Source organism: Haliotis asinina, chromosome 10, assembly GCF_037392515.1.
Source record: "Haliotis asinina isolate JCU_RB_2024 chromosome 10, JCU_Hal_asi_v2, whole genome shotgun sequence".
Classification (NCBI taxonomy): domain Eukaryota; kingdom Metazoa; phylum Mollusca; class Gastropoda; order Lepetellida; family Haliotidae; genus Haliotis; species Haliotis asinina.
In genome coordinates this window covers 17,866,915-17,887,193 of record NC_090289.1, presented here as the reverse complement: position 1 = coordinate 17,887,193, position 20,279 = coordinate 17,866,915, and the positions used below count along the sequence as shown (strand labels likewise).

General features: G+C 40.3%; 2 protein-coding genes across 6 annotated transcripts in view; one reads left to right on the top strand and one right to left on the bottom strand.

The window, feature by feature from the left end:
- LOC137298287 (armadillo repeat-containing protein 8-like) overlaps positions 1-20,279 on the bottom strand; it is an 801,735-nt gene that overhangs the window by 687,559 nt on the left and 93,897 nt on the right. The window lies entirely within an intron of this gene.
- Positions 1-20,279, top strand: part of LOC137298284 (1-phosphatidylinositol 3-phosphate 5-kinase-like) — a 64,833-nt gene that overhangs the window by 28,521 nt on the left and 16,033 nt on the right. For all 5 annotated transcript variants that reach the window (XM_067830471.1, XM_067830468.1, XM_067830469.1 and 2 more), the window contains 12 exons: positions 564-743; positions 2,121-2,261; positions 5,597-5,723; positions 10,468-10,562; positions 10,755-11,603; positions 12,523-12,681; positions 12,854-12,954; positions 13,448-13,519; positions 14,343-14,514; positions 15,860-16,038; positions 16,139-16,252; positions 17,053-17,243. In XM_067830471.1, the coding sequence (XP_067686572.1) occupies positions 564-743; positions 2,121-2,261; positions 5,597-5,723; positions 10,468-10,562; positions 10,755-11,603; positions 12,523-12,681; positions 12,854-12,954; positions 13,448-13,519; positions 14,343-14,514; positions 15,860-16,038; positions 16,139-16,252; positions 17,053-17,243 (2,380 nt within the window). The remainder of the gene's footprint in view (positions 1-563; positions 744-2,120; positions 2,262-5,596; positions 5,724-10,467; positions 10,563-10,754; positions 11,604-12,522; positions 12,682-12,853; positions 12,955-13,447; positions 13,520-14,342; positions 14,515-15,859; positions 16,039-16,138; positions 16,253-17,052; positions 17,244-20,279) is intronic.

The following is a 20,279-nucleotide window of genomic DNA, read 5'->3' as shown; positions in this document are numbered from 1 at the left end:
GTGGTATGTGTATGTGGTATGTGTATGTGGTATGTGTATGTTGTGGTATGTGTATGTGGTATGTGTAGTGGTATGTGTATGTGGTAACAGGTTTTCTTACTTCATTCATTTTCAGTAAATTTTGCAGTGTGTCTTTTGTAGTAGATGAAGATTTTCAACTCATCTAATTCATTCAGCCCCTCTGGATGTAAGTTGTCAGTAAGGGTGAAGATTGTATCTTGTTTTCTGAGAACAAACTTGTAGCCAACAAGAGATGTATTCATACATCATGGTGACTCAGAAGATTTCTGGGGATATTTTATACTATTTTTGACACTGATATACATGATCGCATTTAAAAGGCTTATTATAAGAAGTATATTCTTACTCCTTCAGCATATACTCTAAAACATTGTGTTCCTCATAATAAAGAACTTGACATCTATAAATTCTCACCTTTTTTATATGTCTTTCTTATGCTGTTTTCATCATGTTTTTAACAGTAATTGTAGAATAGTAGTTTAGTTGTGACCATGGTGCAAATGAAACACCATTATGCTCATTGCAATATATTTCTGCTTCAGATTCCTGGGGATCATAAACAGGACACATTCATGCTGCATGGCGTGGTGTTTACCAAGAACATTGCCCACAAAAAGATGCAGCAGCAGATTGCAAACCCCCAGATCCTCCTCCTCAAGGGTGCCATTGAGTACCAGAGAGTGGAAAACAAGTTCTCCTCCCTGGAACCTCAGATATTGCAGGTCCGACTCTTTGTCATGTTGTCCTCCCAGCTGACTTGTAGCATGTAGTATTAGAAATACAGTGCACCATGGTTAAAATGCCACTCTGGATATAAGTCCATGTTTTTGCCAGAACAGATTTGCTGCCTACGTAATACCCTGGTTTTAATGCCGAACTTATGGGTACTTGGTTACAGTGAGAGTGGAGCGATTTTTGTGACAGAAACTTTACGATATGTCAGAGTGAGTGAGTGAAGTTTTATGCTGCTTCTAGCAATATTAGAGCAATATAACGGCGGGATCACCAGAAAATGGGCCCGGGTTTCGGTTTGATGAGTGAACGCTTTGACCACTAGGCTACCCCACCGCACCACGATGTGTGAGAGTCTTTAATAAATAATCATTTTATTGTGACAGATCATCCGATAAAAAAGTATGAAAATAATACAATGTGTTCCATTGAGGGTTTCTTCTTTCATCATAAAGCATGGGCTGGCAACATGTGGTATACATACTGTAATTGGTTAATTGACATTGACTCAAATTAATTGACCAAACTCATTAATGCTTTAAGTAATCATCCCTCATGGGATAACACATATGGCAATACACTTTGTGCCACCTGGAGGAAGTCACTATGAGATTATCCACTCATTCATGACAGGAGACGTCATTTGTAGTAGATGTTGTGCCACCTGCAGGAAGTCACTATGAGATTATCCACTCATTCATGACAGGAGACATCATTTGTAGTAGATGTTGTGCCACCTGGAGGAAGTCACTATGAGATTATCCACTCATTCATGACAGGAGACGTCATTTGTAGTAGATGTTGTGCCACCTGCAGGAAGTCACTATGAGATTATCCACTCATTCATGACAGGAGACGTCATTTGTAGTAGATGTTGTGCCACCTGCAGGAAGTCACTATGAGATTATCCACTCATTCATGACAGGAGACGTCATTTGTAGTAGATGTTGTGCCACCTGCAGGAAGTCACTGTCAGATTATCCACTCATTCATGACACTAGACGTCATTTGTAGTAGATGTTGTGCCACCTGCAGGAAGTCACTGTCAGATTATCCACTCATTCATGACAAGAGACGTCATTTGTAGTAGATGTTGTGCCACCTGCAGGAAGTCACTGTCAGATTATCCACTCATTCAAGGCTCATGACAGGAGACATCAGCTCAATCATCTTGTTGTCACTAACTGGCCTACCTGGTATTAATGCCCCTATGGATATAATGCCATATTTTCTCCTGGACAAACAGTGGCGTTATGTCCAGGGTACACTGTTAGACAAGTTCTCTGCCCTGGATTCTCAGGTGCAGAAGTTGTTCTGTCTTAGCGTGCAGAGTGTTGACTTGTTACAGCTATGTGTGGTGCTTGTAGGAGAGGGAGTTTCTGAAGAACAGTGTTGCAAAGATTGCAGCTTTCCGTCCCAGTGTGCTGATTGTAGAGAAGTCGGTGTCGAGACTGGCGCAGGAATTCCTCCTGGAGGTTGGCATCACCTTGGTCTTCAATGTCAAACAAGTAGGTGGCAAAACAGTTCAGTCAGTAGATTCCTTATTCTTTCATTTATTTAATGATCAAGTGCCATTGTTATTGTCAGCACCATGCCTGTGGAGGGTTCCTCATGTCAGTATTGGTATAGGTATGCAGTTGGACTCTCATAGTTGATTTAGAGACCTCAGACACTTGTAAGTCATGAAACTTATGTATAGTATTCCCAGAAATTATTGAGAATCATGTTGCGTCATGTAACTCATCAGGTTTATTAACTTCTGGCGTTTTACTTACATAAACATGTTAAAACATCATCCTTTTACAGTCTCAGTCTTGTTTTAGTACTTTGTTAGACCTCCTCGCTCAGCAATGCATGCCTGAATACACCTAGGCACACTACCCATCAAAGTTTGTAGGTAATCGTGTGACAGGGTATCCCAATATTGGACCACCTCGGCCTTCATATCTTCAATATTTCTCAGTCCCTTTTGGTTTATTCTGTCCTTCATGACTCCCCACACATTCTCAATTGGGTTTAGGTCTGGGCTGTAACTGGGCCAGTCTAAAACTTGAACATTTTTGCCCGACAACCACTGTTTTGTGTAGCGCGCAGTGTGTTTTGGGTCATTATTATGCTTGAAAATCCAATCATCTTCATACAATTTTTGTGCTGTCGGAAGAAGGTGACCATTTAGAATGTCAACGCATCTTCCTTTTGTCAAGTTTCCCATGAAAACACACAATGGCGTCACTCCGCGAGCCGATATGCCACCCCACATGTGAAACTTCGGGCTATGTTTTGGTCGCTGGTAGATAGGTTTGACAGTATTTTTTGTCCAAATTTTCACACAATTAGGGAAAAGCCAAACAGAACTTTCATCCGAAAAGAAAACATTATCCCAATCTTGATTTTCATGAGCCCGACACCTGTTTAAACGTTTTTCCTTTTGTGCATCTTTCATCAACAGCGAGGGAATTCCACGTTTTTTCACCCAATTAAGTCTCTGTAATTCCTGCCTAACTGTTTCAATGCATACCTGAGGACTTCCTCTGCTAATCATTTCATTTCTGATGTTCTCAACACTTTTCAATTTGCCCCTACTCACAATCTGCCCAAGTCTTCGGCGATCCACAACACTGAATTTCCTAGGTCGACCTGCCCCTGCTTTGTGCTCTGTCCCGGTTCCTGTTTGAATATTCTTCAAAGTTCTGTATACTGTAGACAGAGGAATACCATGTCTACAAGCTAACACTTTAGCATCAGCCTCACCCCTTTCAAAATGATCTAGAATGAGCTTTCTTTTCTCTCTTGCCGTAAATTCTGCCATGTCAACACAGGAAGCCGTCTGCTCAGACAAGGGAGATAACTCTTGACATAATGAGCTGCCTTCTAAGCCTTCAAGAGTTGTCTCCCTTATTTAGTATGCTTAGTGCTTAGTGAAAGCCCTTTTTCCAATCTTAGCATCATTAGAAAAAAAACAAAGATTTTCTCAATAATTTCTGGGAACACTGTTGTTCATTTGAATAATATTAGCATACTCAAACTGTAACATCCAAGTAAAGCATGTGCAAATGAGAAGTGATAAGTCATTGTCAAACTATATGGGTATACGTGTTGTTAGAGAAGTGGTCCTTTGATCATATCTGTGTAGTGTTCAGTGTGATATCTCTTACTCTACGGGTCACCTTCACTCTATGGATGAGCAGTGTTGTACTTGTAATCTGATGATTATTGGACCAGTTACTAATACAAAAGGCCATCATGCATGGCTTTTGACTGTCAAAAATGAACTGGTGTAAACACTGAGTAGTTGTAAGTCATGTGTTTGACCAGGGAGACTCAAACAGGGGAAGTAGTCAGTCCTCGAAAAGCTCATTAGCGCATGCCTATTGTCGTTACATGACAAGTGTAGAAATATGGCGGCAGCTTAGTATTTGTGATTGAGCCCGGTTTATTTTCGACAGCTGATTACATTGGCTGAGTGTTGTGATGACTGAAAACCTACATGTAGAAGATATGTTACCTATTCTGTCACTTCAGTTTAAGTCAAATAATTTTTATTAGTATCAGCATTGGAACAGTGGATTTGTTGTAAAGTTTCAAGTCAGCATGTTATAGCTCACTGGCTACAATTCTTTTTACACAGTGAAGAAAGACTAAGTTCTATTGCTAAAAACTTCTTGCACACAAATTGTTTAAGGTTCGGAAGGGAACTGTAGCTTTAGTTGAAATGTGTTTGCAAGTAATAGTGATAGTTTTATAACTTTAAAAAAAATTGCTAGGGTGTAATTGAGGTGTGTGAAAAGTATGATATATTGCCGATTTGATCTGATCCACCACTGAAATACTACAGGGCGATGTTTGAGTGTTTCTAGTTATTGCTGTAAACTTCTTTCACATACATCATTATTTTTGTGAGGCAAAGATACCATCAGGTGAAAGGTGTTGGCAAGTAATAGTGATAGTTTCACAATTTTTAAAAAAAATGTTAGGAAGTATCTCAGGTGTGTGAAAAATGTTAACATATTGCCAATCTGATCTGATCTGCCATTGATGCTTGTGATCCTTGAGAGTTATCATTCTAAAATTTATTTATTTCTTGTTGAACTTAGTATTTGACAAAACGTGAAAGATGTTTATAAAGCTTTGTGATTGCTTAAAACTTTCAGTTTGAGGGGTTTGTGACTGTGTCAGTTAACATTCTGTCAATGCCCATGCCATTCCCCACATGCAATCAGTCATCTTGATTAATTGCTAATGTAAAAGATGTCTCAAAGAGTTCTAGTGATAGTTTTGCATTCTTTTAAAATGTTTGGGGAGGGATCACTGCTGTGGGGTAGTGAATCATTTATTCTTTCATTCATTCGCACATGTATTTCTTTTGTTCTTTTTCTGTATGTTTTCATCCATTCACATATAATTCTTGATCTTAATTCTTGCTATAATTCATTTATTAATTCATCCATTCATTGCAAAATTCTGACTGATACAATAAACTGGGTGAAGTGCTGTTAAATGCAGCTGACAAGGCACACACTGATTAGTACAAATGTGAAAGAAAGCAAGCAAGTGGCCTATACCTGTTGTAGATTATTCCTGGTTTGACAAGATTGTGTGTTGTGAACTATCTTGAGTACGTCTTTGATTCCAACTGACACAGTGAACATAACATGACAATAAACTCCATTATGTTGACATAAAAATGTGTCACTGTGTAAAAGTCAGCATGGGACCCATATTTCATTTTTTTTGTATGACTTTTTTACATATAATTAAAACTAGAACGATTGTCATCATGGTTATGTTAGATATTCAGCATATATAATCTTTGATGTTACCCTCCTGTGTTGATGTGTTGCAGTCAGTGATGGAGAGAGTTGCTCGGGTCACTCAGGCAGACATTGTGCCATCTATAGATGGACTTGTGAGCCGTCCCAAGCTGGGCTTCTGTCACTCCTTCAAGTGCCAGCCCTATCTACTGCCTAATGGTATATCATACAGTTTCACTTGACTCTTAGAATGAACACACGTCTCTTTTTGTTGTAGATTTTATGAAATTATATTAGTAACCATGGTAACTGACTCACTGGCGTATGATGTGAAATGTTTCCTGAAGAGGGGAGTAGTCTTAGTTAACACCCAGATTTCACTTTGGTTAAATGACAGACTCACAGATGTTATATTCGGTATCCTACCAGGACTTCCACATCTCAAAGCTTCCACAGCTTAAAACAACAACATTTCTGGTTGACAGCACACACTGTAACATACATACTGATTACAAACAGTCACCTAGTGAAAAATTATTGTTGTTGTTAACAAAATGCATCAAAATAAAAGTCTGTGTAGAAAATTTATATATATGCGTGCGTGCGTGCGTGCGTGCGTGCGTGCGTGCGTGCGTGCGTGCGTGCGTGCGTGCGTGCGTGCGTGCGTGCGTGCGTGCGTGCGTGCGTGCGTGCGTGCGTGCGTGCGTGCGTGCGTGCGTGCGTGCGTGCGTGCGTGCGTGCGTGCGTGCGTGCGTGCGTGCGTGCGTGCGTGCGTGCGTGCGTAAAGAGAATTACATATTTATGTAGAACTTCTGTCCTATGATATCCAAGCACACTTGAGAGTCAAAACCCTAAATAATGTCCAGCAGCATAGAGCAATTGGATTGGTGTCTTTTGTCCATGTCTCAGTTGTGCTCGCAGGTGAAATAATCTATTCTCTGCTTCTTGGAAAGCACATTTCCTGGAAGGAGGTGTTCAAGCAAAGTCAGTCCGTGCCCTCTTAGAGCGATCTGCTTTCTCAACCCTGTGTATGACTTCAATGACACAAACTAGGTCGGGATGATCATGTAGGAACTGCAGATTCAGTCTGTGGTGGAAGCCTTCTAGATGGTTATTGGTCCGTGGTCTGTTTGTGTGCTGATAGGGGCTTGGGATCATGTTCAATTTATGTTGATGTTATAGTCATACACTCTCGTATATAGTTATACTCTCCTGCTGGTGGAACCTCAGGGGTTGTCTCTAGCCAAGTGTCTTGGATAGCATCAGGAGAAAACAAGGCCAAACCACAAGCTCTTCTCACCCATTTTCTCACATCAGGATGTTCATTGTATGCCCCAGACAGACCCAGCTGCAGTGTTTCCTTCATACAACTTGACCATAGTGAAAAAAGACATCCTTTGGTATCAGCTTCAGGAAACTCCGCTGCATGTATTGCAGCAAGTTCAAAGTCATTCTGCTCTGTTGCTGGATTAAGTGGGCGGTTCTCTCTGTTGTACTTCTGTCTTGATTCACCTGAAGAATCTGGCGTAGGTATCACAGCAGCGATCAGGAAAAATGAGCGAAGACAGGAGGATATGAAGATGACCCACACACCGCATGTATTATATAAACTTGATCCCAAAGGTCGGGACAACCTATGATTGTCATATCTATGTAGATTGTTTTCAACCTCTAATTCTGCTTCTGTAGAAAGCGCAATAATCTTGTCCTGGTCACCATCACTGAACAGCACAAATGGTTTACCATCTAATGTCTCTGTAAGCTTAACTTTCCTACAAGATGTGATTCCCTTCTGATCAACCCATGAACGTCTGGGGTAGAATAGGCCTTCAGCAACCCATGCTTGCCATAAAAAGCGACTATGCTTGTCGTAAGAGGTGACTAACAGGATCAGGTGGTCAGGCTTGTTGACTTGGTTGACACGTCATCAGTTCCCCATTGCGCAGATCGATGCTCATGTTGTTGATCACTGGATTGTCTGGTCCAGACTTGATTATTTACAGACTGCCGTCATATAGCTGTAATATTGCTGAGTGTGGCGTAAAACAAAACTCACTCATTCACCCTTCTGATCAGTGGAAAGATTGGTAGAGTCTTTCTTCTGTGTCTGTAAAGAGTGCTTCAACTGAAAGGAAGGCAAATGGGGCACAAGTTCTTCATCTTGATTCGCCACTTCATCATCGTACAAACAATGCATATGTGTAATCTCTTCTCAGGCTTTCTGGCTCATGTTGCATATGAATCTGACCTTGTTGGAATCTTTTTGGGGATGGGAGTGTTCAGTAGAATTCCTCACAAATTTGCCGACAGTTGTATATCTTGACTTACACTTTGTACTTGAATATTTCCAATGTGTGCATGACTGTCTTACAACATGCTTGTTGTACAAATAGCCATTCATATGGATCTGTTGCATTCCTTTCTGAGACAATACAAACGCCACTTTCACTAAACCTGCCATGGTGATGTATATGAGTCATTCTCAAAAGATGCAGCTTTTTCACGTATCAGGATTCAAACTTCAATATAACCGTCAAATTTTATATATGTGTTAAAAATCTGATTTCTGCTTCGATAGCAATATCTAAACCAGCTTAGAAATTTTTTTATGACAAACAAAATGACCAAATACTTTTTATTTTAGTCCTTTTTATAACAAAGGAGATGCATTTTGTCATGTATCTGGGTGCAGAAACCTAACATCAGGAGTCTGCTGTGAACTAAATTTCATTTAAGAAAATATTGTTTCTGGAGTAGTTGAAAAGAATAGACCTTTTTCCCATTCCTGGCAGATGTTTGTGATTTTCAAGCTGAATTTTGAAGTAAAAAACAATCTTTTCTTTGAATTCGAGAAAAATGTCTCTCCGGTAACAGTTCCATAAAAGTATGAAATAATCAGTGATCTCTCATCTTATGAAAGTGGAACTCCCTTATAATGCTCATTAACAACTTCTGGTTGAGAGTGATAAACATGTGGCGTTAAGTTCAAGACAAAACTTTTAAAGAAAATCAAGTAGAAAAGGTAAACATTTGCAAGTATTTTGTATGGGTGTCCTTTAAGTAACATCAATTAACAAAAGAAACAAACAATTTTCCAAAAAATATCTGTTTCTCTTTGTATTTGGAATCATAATTACAACACAAGGATGTTGTCTGAAATGGGAAAGGGAATAGTCATTATTTTTTTTCTGAATTTACTTTTGCAATTTGCCTCTCAAATAACAGTATTTTCTGTAACAGCTATTTTGTTATTGGAAAGACCATCAATGTTACTTCAAAGAAAATATCTTGATTAGTCACATTTTCTTTTTATTTTAATGTCAATGTATTAACAGCTTAACTGTGATAAAAGATCTTAGGTGTAAAAATGCAGAAACTGAAACAGGTTTTACACTTTCTCTTCTGAATGCAGCGATACTTATTTTTGTAAAAGGTTGTTACTGGAGAGACCAGTTATGTAACTGCAAAGACTATTCAATACAAATTTGAAAATACTCAATATATCTAGTAGGTCTTTGTTCATCTAGATTTGCTATGTCCTCACATTGGGACCATTAAGTTTATATTTGAAGTAACAATTGATATTTTCCATAACAAAAGAAAGAAAACAAATTTCAAGATGGTAACTGCTACTTTAATTGTTGTTTAGTTAAAGCATGACATCTATAGTTTTTTAATTCTTCTTTGTCTTCCATTAACTTATCCTGAAATGTCTTTCCAGTAACACTGACATGCCTTTAGGCTAACAAATAGGCAAAGTTCTAAAATGTAGACAATATATTTTGGTCTACAAGTGTGGTAAAAACAATACTTTTAGAAACTGGTTGATATGAACGTAGCTTATCATCAATGTCACTGATGTATTCTTATCCTAACTAAATATACAATCGAACTGTCTTCTCTGTAACAAACATGTCATTGTTAGTCACCTTATTTAGAGATATGGATATAACATGTAACACTTACTATACTTCTGAGTTTAACACGCAAACAACTCTTTCTTTCATTACAGATAGATCAAAGATTTTTGTTACAATTAAATAGTTTTTCAAATTTATTTCACATATTTTCTTTCTAATAACATAGAGTGTCTTTGGCATAACGATACTGTCTTTCATATAACAGGACTTGAAAGTAAATGTTTTATGATCTAAAGAGTAAGACGTTGTCAGAAATCAATCAGAAATATCAAAATACCAGGAGATTTAATTTTTTCATCTGACACAGTGTGTAGATCAGGTTTATTTCATAAACATGCAATCATAGAACTGAATTTTTAAGTGTGTGTAACAAAATAACGGGTAAGGTAGAATTTACGATGCCATGTCTTTAGGTATCAATGTATATTTAAGAAAAGTATAAGTATTACTGTTGTTACAGGAAAGACATTGTGGCTTTGACCTAATTTGTTTAAGTAGTCTTCATGACAATACTGAACATAATCAAACCTCAAATATAATTGATATGTGAATCTTTACAATGTAGTTTGCCATTTGTGAAAATAGCGATTGATTATTTTATGTTTGAATTATGTTGTCTTTTGTACTCCAAATAGCGGCAACTTTTGAGAATGACTCATTATATCGTTCAGATTTATGTACCGACTACTCTCTTCTCAACAATATCTATACTAAGTGCTTTGTCTCCATTTCTCTTGTGTTCCCTGTTTAGGGCATTAAAAGAAACTGAACTTCCTCCAAAGTTCTTGGACTATTAAATTAAAAAGGACGTTGCAAAAAAACAGAACAATCAGGTGATCAGGATTATTACCTATTGTTTCAGTGCACTTTGAGGGCGATCCTGTTATCTAAAAAGGTTAGGTGAGGAGTTGTTGTTTTAATAATGTGTGGAAGTATTGGGTGTGTATGTTTTGAGATGTGGAAGTTTTAGGATAGAACCATTATATCCAAATCTCAGATACATTATGTAACGTTCTAAGCGTGATTTGTGCGTGTTTGTGCAGGTGACCTGAAGACCGTTGTAGTGATGGATGGCTGTGCCACTCATCTGGGCTGTACCATCTGTCTTAGAGGGGGCACCGCAAACGAACTCAGGAAGGTAGAACACTCTCATTTCAATAATTTGCTGGAGCAACATAGATTAAGATGCTAAACAGATGTCACAATCTTTCTCAGAATCAAGTCAGTGTAAGTTCTAGACTTAGGTAGAGCAGACAACCATCATGCTTCTATTGTCAATGCTGTGAATTTTACACTTCTCTTGCCTGTACATGACTTCATTTTGCTATAGGTGAAGGAGGTTGTGAAGATAATGAGCTACACCTCCTACAATTCTCTGCTGGAGATATCATACTGTATGGATGAATTTGCTCTTCCACCACCTAACCCTGATGAAATACAGGCACAGGATGACTTTGTTCTTGCCCAAACTATCCCAGAAACAGTGCAGACAGGGACTGCTCAAGAGAAGGTACAAGACAAAGAGGAAAACACACAGTCACTGGCTGGTGACAGACCCACTCAAGATCAACATATCATTGATGTTGAAGGAAAACATGGGGGGAAAAATGTTGACAGCTGTGCCATGGCTGAATGTGATAGTTCAACTGTGAAGTTGAATGAAGGAAAAGAAGAAAATTCTGAAGTTGTGATGAGGAAAGGTAACCTGGTGGAAAAAGATTCCGATTCAAAGCGTGTGAGTAAAGATTCATGCAAACGTCAGTCGGTGGAGAGGACTGAGTTGACAGATTTGAGTGACCCACTCCACAGTTATCAGACCAGCAAAGATGAGTCTATATTTGATAGTAAAGTGTCATTCCAGGAACACAAGCAGACTAAACAATGGCAGTTTAAGAAAGCCTTGATAGGTTTAGTTTTGTCAATATCGCCATATCACAAATATAAAGTTCCCTATTTGGAAACGGCACATGGGTCTAAGTGTGAACTGAGGAAATACCTACCAGAAGATATATATTGGTCACAGTTGTTTGAAGGTGAACAAGGTCAAAGGTCAAGGCCGAAGTATTATGACAGTGATTACTCCAGTCACTATCCTCCCAAGTCCAACATTCACATCACAGAAGCTCATCCGTTCATCCTGCAGCAGCTTACAGCACCATTACGTGAAAACTCCACACAGGTTAGTGTCATGTCTGAAGCCAGAGGAATGTGTGAACACTTCCCAGTGTTACTGATTAATGTTGATAGGTGGAGTGTGTTGATTGAATATCATGAAGGATGAAACTATATTTTACTCTCAATCTCTTGCTGTTTGTTAAAATATGGCTTTCAGACTTCACTTGATGAAATATACATCATATTTGAAAAACAGCTCAAAATAGTCGATATGCTTTCTAACTTTTTATTCAGAAATGCCCCTTTACAAAAGTTGTCATCAGCTCTTATATTTTTACTCACTACAGTTATCGGCAGTGTGTGCAATAGGTCCTGTTAAAACAAATAAATCACATATAACATGTAGGATTATGTTTTTTAACTCTTCATATTTGTCACTGATATTCTGGTTTTGGAAGAACAAGAAACTTTAATAACAAGCTCAAAAATTTCTTGTGATGCGCAAAAAGGTACGCTCAATAATATATTTAAACAACACCTCAGTAATCATGGAAAGGATAAAATAAGAACACTACAAACAATATGATGTCAGTGTTTTGCAGCTTAAAAGTGAAAGGGACTGCGTCACACCATCATATATTGTTGGCATATGTGCCAACTGTCTTTAAAATGTCTGCTAGATATACGAGGTCTTCTTGCCCTGTTTGACTGAGTGACTAGTTGTTAGCAGACAAACCAAGGGAGACAACTTCTGAAAGCGGTAGCTCTTGACTAAAGTGGCTCCGTCATCTAATGTCCACAGAATATTGGTTTACATCTATTGTAGGAGTGAAAATACTGATTTCTGCTTCTCTGTTAAATATGACCATTTGTTGTGTTTTTCACATAACTGCATACGACTGCATATGCATGTTGAATAGGCACATACATAATCTCCTTGATCCTGAATGTAAGGGTTTTTTCAGATATACTTTAATTTCCAGGCATTACTGGCTGATTTCCGAGCTCGTGGTGGAAGGATAAATGTATTACCTCCCCTTGATCCTCGTGCTGATTTGCCAAGAGATGTGATGCGTAAAGCAGTCTTTGATGAACAATCAGAAAACGAGAAAAACAAGCCTGGAGTTGTCTGGGAGAAGAAGGTAAGCTGTGACAACATTGGCCACAGTTGGCAGCTGTAAGCTGATTAAGGAATTTTGGAGCCATCATGCTTTTCTCATAGCTTAATGATTAAACCAGGTACTTAATGTGAATTTCAGTAGCTTTGGTTAAGCCTATGTTTGTAGACATTGTGAGTACCTTCTGTGGTTACAGATTGACTGTCTCGACCCAACCAACCACCAGAAGATGGCCGTTCTCTTCAGTAGCTACTCTCATAAGTCAGCCAATCACCCCAACCCTTGTGTCTACCCATGGTAGGTAATATCACAGCTCCACGGAGTTGTCTCCCTTTATGAACATTTAGGCCTTGGCAGTACCTGCAACTGACAGCCATCTTCATGGAGTTGTCTCTCTTTAGGAAGATTTAGTCCATGGCAGTACCTGCAACTAACAGTCATCTCCATGGAGTTGTCCCTCTTTATGAAGATTTAGTCCTTGGCAGTACCTGCAATTGACAGTCATCTGCACAGGATGTTGTCTTATTTATGTGATTTTGATTAGTCCATGCATATACTCATTGTTTCATTAACTCAGGGAGGGTAGAAAATATGATAATTTACTGTGTTTATAAATATGATTTTCAGGAATGTTTGATCACACTGACAGGTGAAAGTTGTTGGAGATCTACAGTGTTTTGAAGTGTTGAAACTACAGAGTTTGAACCTCAGATTTTGATTCTGTTACAGTTGCTTACTGTTTTCATCACATTCAAAATCTTTAAATGACCTGCCAATATATCCATTGCAGGGTTGTAAAAATGGAGTTCTATGGTAACAACGATATAACACTAGGAGGCTTCCTGGAGCGATACTGTTTCAGGTGAGTAAGCTGTTTAACACAATGAGCAGCTACTGAATCCACAGCAGCAATGTGTTATAGGTTCTAAGCTCTTCAATGCGTGACCAAAGTAGTTCAAGTGGAGACTTGGAAACTTGGTTGATTGTGTTGCTTTGACAGCTTGAAATATTGTTAGACAGGCCCAGACCACAGGCCCTCATGTCATTGCGAGGATTAGAGATTATTATTTAAAACACAAAAATTTTGAGATTACCTCCGACTTGAAATGCTTCACAGCACAACATATCTAGACAAGGCAATAGACAATCTAGACAATAGCAAGGGTAATAAGACCGCATAAGGTCAAATCAAGCCCTTTCATTGGTTGGCGCTTGCTATTGTCCTCCATTTGTGTCAAGATTGTTTTGTTGAGGGTCAAAATCGGCTTTCAGTTGAGTTGTAGAAATAACAATAAAGAACTGGTAGGTGTCATGAGTGGTGATCGATAGGCCAATCACCCATGATTTTGTTTTAATCGATGTATGTGATGGTAGCGTAGCGATCATCAAAGCAGACGGGTGGGGTAGCCTTGTCTAGATATATTGTACTGTGAAGAGATTACAGTCAGGGGTCATCCCAAAATCTTTATATTTTTTTGAAAAAAAATCTTTAATCCTCGCAATGACACGAGTGCCTGTGGTCCAGACAGGTACCATCTCACAGCTGGAATAAAGCTGACTGTGGCCATAGAAAACATGGGTTCACAAACTTGTTTCTGGTATATGTGTCACAATCTATACACAATCTGCTGCTCATGTAATCCACCCACTCAGTCACTCACTCATTCCAAATTACCTCACTTCAGGAAATCCTACTCCTGTCCATCTGTGTCATGTGACACTCCCATGATTCATCACATCCGCCGATTTGCTCATGACAAGGGCTACCTCAATGTCGTCTTGAAAAAACTGGACTCGGTGATTGCTGGAGGCCAGAACAATATCTTGATGTGGAGCTGGTGTTGCCGGTGTAAGCAGGTGTGTGTCCTGTGGTAGTGTTGTGATGTAAGCAGGTTTGTGTAATGTGGTAGAGTTGCCGGTGTAAGCAGGTGTGTGTCCTGTGGTTGTGTTGTGGTGTAAGCAGGTGTGTGTCCTCTGGTAGTGTTATGGTATAAGCAGGTGTGTCCTGTTGTGGTGTAAGCAGACATGAGTCCTGTGGTAGTGTTGTGGTGTTAGCAGGTGTGTGTGTCCTGTTGTAGTGTTGTGGTGTAAGTAGCTGTTTGTCCTGTGGTAGTTTTGTGGTGTAAGCAGGTGTGTGTCCTGTGGTAGTGTTGTGTACGCAGACGTGTGTCCTGTATTAGTGTTGTGGTATAAGCAGGTGTGTGTCCTGTAGTAGTGTTGTGGTGTAAGCAGGTGTATGTCTTGTAGTAGTGTTGTGGTGTTATACCGGTGTGTCTTGTAGTAGTGTTGTGGTATAAGCAGGAGTGTGTCCTGTAGTAGTGTTGTGGTGTAAGCAGGCATGTGTCCCGTGGTAGTGTTGTGGTGTAAGCAGGTGTATGTCTTGTAGTAGTTTTGTGGTATAAGCAGGAGTGTGTCCTGTATTAGTGTTGAGGTGTAAGCAGGTGTGTGCCCTGTATTAGTGTTATGGTATAAGCAGGAGTGTGTCCTGTAGTAGTGTTGAGGTGTAAGCAGGCGTGTGTCCTGTAGTAGTGTTGTGGTATAAGCACGAGTGTGTCCTGTGTTAGTGTTGTGGTGTAAGCAGGTGTATGTCTTGTAGTAATGTTGTGGTGTAAGCAGGTGTGTGTCCTGTATTAGTGTTGAGGTGTAAGCAGGCGTGTGTCCTGTAGTAGTGTTGTGGTATAAGCACGAGTGTGTCCTGTGTTAGTGTTGTGGTGTAAGCAGGTGTATGTCTTGTAGTAATGTTGTGGTGTAAGCAGGTGTGTGTCCTGTATTAGTGTTGTGGTGTAAGCAGGAGTGTGTCCTGTGTTAGTGTTGTGGTGTAAGCAGGTGTATGTCTTGTAGTAATGTTGTGGTGTAAGCAGGTGTGTGTCCTGTATTAGTGTTGTGGTGTAAGCAGGAGTGTGTCCAGTGTTAGTGTTGTGGTGTAAGCAGGTGTATGTCTTGTAGTAGTGTTGTGGTGTAAGCAGGTGTGTGTCCTGTATTAGTGTTGTGGTGTAAGCACGAGTGTGTCCTGTGTTAGTGTTGTGGTGTAAGCAGGTGTATGTCTTGTAGTAGTGTTGTGGTGTAAGCAGGTGTGTGTCCTTTAGTAGTGTTGTGGTGTAAGCAAGCGTGTATCCTGTATTAGTGTTGTGGTGTAAGCAGGTGCGTTACTTTAATACATGTTAAATGAGTCATCTATGATTGTTGTTCATTGTCTCTATAGGTAACACCAGTTGTCCCGATCACTGTGGATACCTGGAACCTATCCTTTGCCAAGTACTTGGAGTTGCGATTCCATGGTGTGCAGTTTTGCCGAAGGGCCAGTGCGGAACCGTGCACTCACTCCCTGCATCAAGATCACAACCAGTACTTTGGCTACAACAACATGGTGGCTTCATTCAGGTAGCACACACACATAGTATTTGTTTGTAGGTTATCACAATTATTGCTGATAGAACTACTTTTGACTTTGTGGTTAATGCATTACTGTTCTTGTTTCCAGATACTCTGATCTGTTGCTGAGAGAACTTGCTTTACCTCCTGTCATAGTGTCCCTACATCAGACTCCTGCCAATGTAGACAAACTCAAGGATGTTGTACGTAGCATCACCAACAGGTACATACTGTATATACATATGTGACTGTTACACACTGTTTGCCTGTCAACATCTGTCAGATAAGTACTGTATATACATATGTGACTGCTGTACAATGTTTGCATGTAAACATCTGTCCCCAATGGCAGATACAGTTTTAATGCTCTGTATGCCAAAGGGATATATGTACCTCCTCTTCAACCCTCACTTTGCTTTTGACAAATATTCATAGTATTTCACATTTGCAGTTTGCTGTTTTGAATTCTGAGGGCACCTCACCCTTCTGTTTTCAGTGTGAGAAAAATGAGTGTATATTTTAAAACATTGACATTGACAATTCTGAAATTTGTTGCATAGAAAGAAAAATGTTATATATTTTTTTAAATGAAGGTTTTTGAATCCTTACGCATGCTACGTGGTTTCTTGTTCTTTACCACTTTGGAGCGGAAAAGACCTTGGAGAATATTTGGATGATTCTGGCACTAGATCAGGAGTGTGAAGATAAATGGGAGTAACATGGTTGAACAGTGCAAGATGCATGTTTTACATCAGCTTATGGTGACTAACAACAATAGCAGAAACTTGGATGTGTTCATTGGAGGCGTAAACTGAGACATTTGTTTCAGGTTGTTTCAACTCCAACATTATAAGAACAAGTGAAAGAGCATAATGTGACCTAGGATAAGTATTTCAAAAACACAATCTATAGCTGAAATTATCAAGCCTGAAGAGTACACTTCCTCTTTCAAGAGTACTGCTAGACAAATATTATATATCGTGCAGCACAGCTTTGAGGTAAAATCTAATAATCATTCTTCAGAGGTATGGAGAAATACAGTTCTATCCTGGAGTGTACGATGAAGCTCAGAAATGAAACACAGAGTGAGTCTACAGCCCGGGCTGTGTCAGAGTTTGTCACAGAGCAACAGTCAGAGAAATCAAGACTACGAGATCTGGCACAGGATGTGCAGCAGAAGTTGCAGGAGCTAGGTGGAGACGGGGACAACTCAGGTGGGTAGAGCTGTGGGTGGGTGACACCTGAGGTGGGGAGAGCAGTGGGTGGGTGACATCTCAGGTGGGTAGAGCAGTAGAAGGTGGCATATCTCTGGTGAGTAGAGAGTTGAAGGTTTTGGGACAGCTGAGGTGGGTAGAACAGTAGAAGGTGACATATCTCTGGTGAGTAGAGAGTTGAAGGTTTTGGGACAGCTGAGATGGGTAGAGCAGTAGAAGGTGGCATATCTCTGGTGAGTAGAGAGTTGAAGGTTTTGGGACAGCTGAGGTGGGTAGAACAGTAGAAGGTGACATATCTCTGGTGAGTAGAGAGTTGAAGGTTTTGGGACAGCTGAGGTGGGTAGAACAGTAGAAGGTGACATATCTCTGGTGAGTAGAGAGTTGAAGGTTTTGGGACAGCTGAGGTGGGTAGAACAGTAGAAGGTGACATATCTCTGGTGAGTAGAGAGTTGAGCAGTAGTACGAAGGTTGGCTGAAAAGTTCTAAGCCTCACTGTGAAAAAAAGTTACAAAGTCCACGTTTGTAATTTATTTTTCTACATAGTCCCCTTCCAAGTTCACACACTTTTGCCAGCGATGCTGCAAGGCCCGAATCCCGGTCAGGAAGAAATCTTCTTCAGCTACCCTAAAAAAATCAGTCACAGCGGAAATGACGTCATCATTACTTGCAAAATGGCGACCGGCGAGTTCCTTTTTCATTTTGGGGAACAGGTGGAAGTCAGAAGGAGCCAAATCAGGTGAATAAGGAGGATGGTCAATGAGTTCAAAGCCACAATCGCGGATTGTTGACATGGCCACCACCGATTTGTGAACAGGCGCATTGTCTTGGTGGAAGAGGACACCTTTAGCGATCATCCCTCGTCGTTTGGTTTTGATTGCTTCTCGCAACTGGTTCAGTAGATCAGCATAGTATCTGCCGTTGATAGTTTGACCTTTTTCAAGATAATCAATGAGCAGAATACCCCTGGAATCCCAAAAGACTGATGCCATCACCTTTCCAGCTGAAGGAACAGACTTTGCTTTCTTCGGAGCTGGTGAGTCAGGATGTTTTGACTGTAGTTTTGTTTCTGGTTGAAAGCGATGTATCCAGGTCTCATCCATGGTTACAAATCGTGCCACAAAATCATCGGGATCTGCTTCAAAACGACGCAAATTGTCAAGGGACGTCCGGAACCTGACACGTTTCTGTTCTGCTGTCAAGAGCTTTGGCACCCATCTTGCAGAAACTTTAGTCATTCCTAATTCATTGGTGATAATATGCTCAACCCTCTCATGAGAGATGCCCACTACACTAGCAATATGTCGAGTACTCAATCGTTGATCATCCATCAACACATCGAGTTTTCTGGAGTGGATGCTGTTGAAGGCCTTCCTGAGCATGGGTCATCATCAAGGCTTTGTCTGCCATGCTTAAATTCTGCAGCCCACTTCTTTACTGTGGAAAATGAAGGAGCATCATCCCCTAGAGTGGAGACCATGTCAGCATGTATCTGTGTTGGGGACATCCCTTTCTTTTGCAAGTACTTGATGACTGCCCTGTATTCAGTTTTGTCCATTTCTGATGATTTCAGAGGGTAGGTTTACTAAAAGAGCTGCAGTTGAGATAAAACTATTAGTACGTTTGTAGTTCTTGTGTCTATGATTCACTAAATGATTGTCCTCATTGGTGGCAAACACCTGTCTCTACCTGGTGGGGAAAAACTCAGGCTGAGAACTTTTCAGCCAACCCTTGTAGGTGGAGTTCCTGTGGGTAGTACAATAGGAAGTGAGGGGACAGCTGAGATGGGTAGAGCAGTAGTAGGTGGAGCTCCTGTGGGTAGTACAATAGGAAGTGAGGGGACAGCTGAGATGGGTAGAGCAGTAGTAGGTGGAGCTCCTGTAGGTAGTACAATAGGAAGTGAGGGGACAGCTGAGGTGGGTAGAGCAGTAGTAGGTGGAGCTCCTGTAGGTAGTACAATAGGAAGTGAGGGGACAGCTGAGATGGGTAGAGCAGTAGTAGGTGGAACTCCTGTGGGTAGTACAATAGGAAGTGAGGGGACAGCTGAGATGGGCAGAGCAGTAGTAGGTGGAGCTCCTGTGGGTAGTACAATAGGAAGTGAGGGGACAGCTGAGATGGGCAGAGCAGTAGTAGGTGGAGCTCCTGTGAGTAGTACAATGGGAAGTGAGGGGACAGCTGAGATGGGTAGAGCAGTAGTAGGTGGAGCTCCTGTGGGTAGTACAATAGGAAGTGAGGGGACAGCTGAGATGGTAGAGCAGTAGTAGGTGGAGCTCCTGTGGGTAGTACAATAGGTAGTAACCTCTGTAACATATTGTTTGAAAAAAACAGGTAACCACAAAATACTGGATTCAGGGGTAACAGACACGTGACTGAAGAATTACTTTGGTTAGATTTCTCTTCAAAGTCTGTTAGTAATCCATATTGTAACTTGATGTCATATCCCCAAGATCCCTTATGTTACCCGTGAAGATCTGGATTTGGATACTGATCCTCAGTAACCCATGCTTATTGTAAGAGGTGACTAACGACATCAGTTGGTCAGGCTCACCGACTTGGTGGACATGTCAGCCTGTCCCAATGGTGCAGATTGATGCTGTTAAACACTGGATTGTCTGGTACAGACAGCTGCCATATAGCTGGAATATTGCTTTGTGTGGTGTATAACTGACCTCACTCACTTGCTCACTCACATTTGTCATGTTCTGACTGTGATATAAAAGATGTTGTTTATTGTTGTATCAAACTGTATATCAGTATTAACACAACATCTGTTGGAACCACTAGAACACCCATCTGTGTTCCAGAAATATCATATCAGGAACAAAATAAATGAAATTTCCACTTTATGCATGTGAAGAATCCAACCTTGGTCTTCACCATAAAGACCAAATGCTCTAACCACATGGTGACCCAATTGCCCTGCTGATGTTTGAAGGAAGTGAGGTTTTCCTGCCTCTCACAAGCACAAGAGCCAAATGAACATATATACTGTTGTATCTGAAATGGTAGTAGTTATTTCACAATGCAAAACCTGTATTG